A 4,712-nucleotide genomic window follows, 5' to 3' on the forward strand; every position below is an offset into this window, starting at 1 on the left:
ACATACACTATACACTACACACACACACACACACACACACATATATATATATATATATACAGAACAATGAGACATCANNAGCAGANNTAGACAGANNATCCACCAAGAAAGAACACAAACACCATTGCATTGCTATCAAATTGTAAACATATCAGAAACTAGAGAACAAACAAGGCACATACTTTGGAATTTGTGGTAATCCAGATGATGGTGATGTGGCTCGATCATTGGTGTTGGGTGGGGGTGGCAATGATCCGGGGTGAGTGTTCATTGGTGTGTCGTCTTCGGGTGGTGGAGGGCCTGGCAGACCAAACTCGTCTTGACGTGTCTGTGATTTGGCGTGCAAGATAGTGTATTTTAAATATACATACATATGTTTATATATATTATATATATATATATATATATATTTATATATATATACAAATGACTTCACCAATATAATAGTATGTATAGATTTGGCAATACATGTCTATGTTGAAATAGACACAAGTGTTGAGCAGATAAGAGTTGCGACGATACGTACATTTGCATATTTAGTTCGTATGTATATCCTTAATCTAGATGTTTTGAAAGATACCGGTTTAAAACTATGACTATATGTATTCAAAAATTGGATATATACGCAAATAACTACTTATTTCTTAGAACACGTCCCCCCTGCAACGATACAGAAGACTTACCTGTTTTGTGTTTATAGTTGGGGCGTCTACTTGCGTGTGCTTACCTGTTTTGTGTTTATAGTTGGGGCGTCTACTTGCATGTGCTTACCTGTTTTGTGTTTATAGTTGGGGCGTCTACTTGCGTGTGCTTACCTGTTTTGTGTTTATAGTTGGGGCGTCTACTTGCATGTGCATACCTGTTTTGTGTTTATACTTGGGGCGTCTACTTGCATGTGGTCCGGTTGTGTCAGGTCAATTGATTGCCCGTCTGCTGGTGGTCCAGTCGAGAGGGGAAGACCCGCCTTCAGAGCCTTCAGCATCTCCACCATTTTTGACTTGCAATACAGTCGCTTCTCATCAATCTGCGTGTTTGTGATCCGTGCGGTGACGATATTTGAGTTCGGTCCAAACGTTGAGAATCGATTTTATGGCATATGACTTCGGTATAAGTATGCGAGAAGCTAAAAAACCCCCCCCATAAACTGGGGTTTACACCTACCACAGGTGCGGGACGATACTTCTGTACCGGTTGTTTCAGAGAAAAAAACGTGCAGCACGCGAATACTTGGCAGAGAATGCGACATCAGATATTTGTCGTACGGATGCAAGCAAACAGTACAGCAAGGTATGTATAAACACAAACACTGAGATGTACAAAAGCTTGGTGCAATTTCCAGAATGGAGAAATGTATTTGAATTTGCAACTACAGACACATCGATGAGAGACGAGCGAGGATAGCGCAATCTGACTGGTGCTACCGTCCTTCAAATGACATAGGAAGCAAACTATAACAACTACTGTGTATGGCATCTAAGCTCCACCCATAGATGCCAACCTAGCGCGTCTTTGATTCTATTACCTATACAGACGTGGCATATCAAATTTACCACATTCACAGGCAAAGTATATCCAATTTACCACGTTTACAGGCAAAGCATATCCAATTTACCACGTTTACAGGCAAAGTATATCAAATTTACCACATTTACAGGCAAAGCATAACCAATTTACCACATTCAAAGGCAAAGCATATCCAATTTGCCACATTCACAGGCACAACATATCCAATGCATCAAATATGACTGGTGGGCATCGGATGTCAGGGGTGCATTCACAGCCAATACATACTTTTGTATAGAGTTGCTTACGAGAACACATTCAACACAGACGACCGAGTGGGTCTAAACCTACCGATTCACTGAGCGGACCAAAAGTCGCCATGGCCTCGAGCAGATTGCCTGCCACAAGGAACTTCTTAACCGTAGCTCTGCAAAGGTTTGGAATGAATGTTTACTAATTAGCCGTTCCGTCACCCAGTCCCACCTCCCAGGTCAGTGATGACCATTCCGTTCAAACGAATGTTGGAAGTAGGGTATGAGCACAGATAGGGACCCCTGACTGGAGATGATGAAATTGCTCATTTCTACGGACACATACGTGGGGGTATATATTGCATTGATTTATTTATAATTGCATCAATACATGATACTCAGCTCAAAAATGTAAAGAATGAAACTAAATGTAACGTATGAATATAAGTATTCCATTCAAGGATAAAAGACATACACACGTTTTTCACCTTGCTGTTTGCTTGTATATACGTTTGGATAGGTTTGCAAAACCAAAACCAAAGAAGTCAAGAGTGTGCACAAACACATATCTCAACAAGAACCGCACATACAGTTTCACACATACACGATGATTCGCCTATAACCATTCAATGAGACATTTCTACAGCATACGCAAGTAAACATATCGTTCATGTCTGACGAAGTTTTAAGCCAAAAACTCAGGCACACATAGGTATATAAGAACGTTATACGCGTATGTCCCTCCATTGATACATATATATGAGCACATTGGTATATAAGAACTTTATACGCTTATGTTTCTGCATTGATAAATATATATGGAAGCAAAAATCTGCACAAAATACAAGTACATACCCATTGGTATGTAATACATATATTTATCTATAATTTGTTTCATATAGCTATTGATGCATACACAGATAGTCTCCGCCCAAATATAGCATGGATATTCACAGTTCAGAAGAGGCATACTACTTAACGCTCCCTTGAAGTGTACAAAATAGTATGCCGTGAGGGGATATACACTATACTATCAGTTCGAGGATAAGCGTCTTCACACGGAAGAAGACATCGCGTTATGCTCGTCCGTGCATGCACCCATATGTGACTGTGTACTACGCCGCATCTTCAACCTGGTCAACGAAGAACCATGACAGTGATAAATATACGAGTTGTCTTGCACAGACATACTTTGTGGATAGTCCGCTGCGATCTTCCACATCGGCTTCGTCGAATAAGTTTAACGTAATCCTTTCGAAATGGGCTTTACCAACGTCCTGATCTGAGATTTCTTTGATGCCTTTCAGATTACTCTTTTCCTGCAAACGCATGGTGTGATGCAGAAGATACTCCCGTGCTTAGTGACCCCATTTCACACACAACAACGTCATTTGACAATGATATGGACCCAAACCAGCGCGTAGAAGTGGATTGCAAGCAGAATGCCGAAAGCATGTAGCTCACTAGCCATACATCCAAGTCGATACCCTGTTTACTGATTTGGGTTTCCTGTAATCTAGATAGCACGATTGTCAATAGAAACCGATAAATCAGTACTACAACCGATACCTACAAGTCTGCTTACTATGTTTCAGCACTCGACAACTCGCACGATCGCTATATACAGACATGTGGATATAAGCAAATTGTGCTATTCTTATAGTAACCGTTCCACAACACTCCACAGACGTGCACAACTGTCCCTGACTCGCGAGGTATGCATTGCCATTCAAGTTCTCATAAGTCGCAAAGCAAGAAAACACTCTAGCCACATTCAAGCCGGCAAGAAGTGACACACGTACGCCCCGGTAAAAAGGAAGTATTTTAAGGTCTTTCACCCGTGGGTCTTGCTAGACGATATAGCTTGACAACATGTATAATAGAACAAGCATCGCATCGCGAGTGTGTGTGGTGCCTCAGTATGTAATGGCGGACGCAGGATACTCAAACAGGCGCACACATCGCCGGCTAGCTTACAGCAGCACAGCATGCCGGGACTGTATTATGGAATGTGACAAATAAAGTACACCCTATCTACCAAACATGTACACCATCTGTTGGGTGATCCTATGCAGGCCATCTGTTGGGTGATCCTATGCACGCTATCTGTTGGGTGATCTTATGCAGGCCATCTGTTGGGTGATCCTATGCAGGCCATCTGTTGGGTGATCCTATGCACGCTATCTGTTGGGTGATCCTACGCACGCTATCTGTTGGGTGATCCTATGCACGCCATCTGTTGGGTGATCCTATGAACGCAGGTATGATACACAATACGGCAGAAACTAGACCAAGACACATACCCCCTATTCTCTATTTCAGCCGAAGGTCGTCTGATAGCTAACAAGGGCCTTGGCTGTGACAGAGCGACTCACACTCTCGCCTCATTTCAGAGTATACTATTCAATTCAATACAATCCATGAACACTCGCCTCGAGTACTAGAACGCAATACGCGCAGCGAGAGACAGATGACACCACACCCAAAAATAGCACGCGACATGGGGCACAGTACAGGTGAACACATCACAGGATACATCCAATGCCAAAGACACGGCAGAGAATATAAGACACTAACAATGTTCAGTAGGAAATGGCATACGCGCAATACACGGATGCATACGCATGTAGTGCTGAAAAGTATAGTGCTTTTGTAGTGACTAATGATATGAAGTGGGAGAAAGTATATTGCACCACAGCACCCACCGTTTCCAAAAGTATAGTGCTTTTTTACTGACTAATGATATGAAGTTGGAGAAAGCATATTGCACCACAGCACCCACCGTTTCCAGCTTAAAAGTATAGTGCTTTTGTAGTGACTAATGATATGAAGTGGGAGAAAGCATATTGCACCACAGCCCCCACCATTTCCAGCTTAAAAGTATAGTGCTTTTTTACTGACTAATGATATGAAGTGAGAGAAAGCATATTGCACCACAGTACCCACCGTTTCCAGCTT

The 4,712-nt window shown here is 42.1% G+C and overlaps 1 protein-coding gene across 1 annotated transcript in view; it reads right to left on the reverse strand.

Moving 5' to 3' along the window:
- The window catches only part of SARC_01684 (hypothetical protein), a gene marked incomplete at both ends in the record, with an annotated part of 4,281 nt that extends 1,196 nt beyond the window's left edge, over window positions 1-3,085 (reverse strand). The window contains 4 exons of the mRNA XM_014304585.1: window positions 183-328; window positions 860-1,024; window positions 1,855-1,930; window positions 2,946-3,085. Of these exons, the coding sequence (XP_014160060.1) occupies window positions 183-328; window positions 860-1,024; window positions 1,855-1,930; window positions 2,946-3,085 (527 nt within the window). The remainder of the gene's footprint in view (window positions 1-182; window positions 329-859; window positions 1,025-1,854; window positions 1,931-2,945) is intronic.
- Between the last annotated feature and the right edge of the window lie 1,627 nt (window positions 3,086-4,712).

Source organism: Sphaeroforma arctica (genome assembly GCF_001186125.1).
Source record: "Sphaeroforma arctica JP610 unplaced genomic scaffold supercont1.69, whole genome shotgun sequence".
Classification (NCBI taxonomy): Eukaryota; class Ichthyosporea; order Ichthyophonida; genus Sphaeroforma; species Sphaeroforma arctica.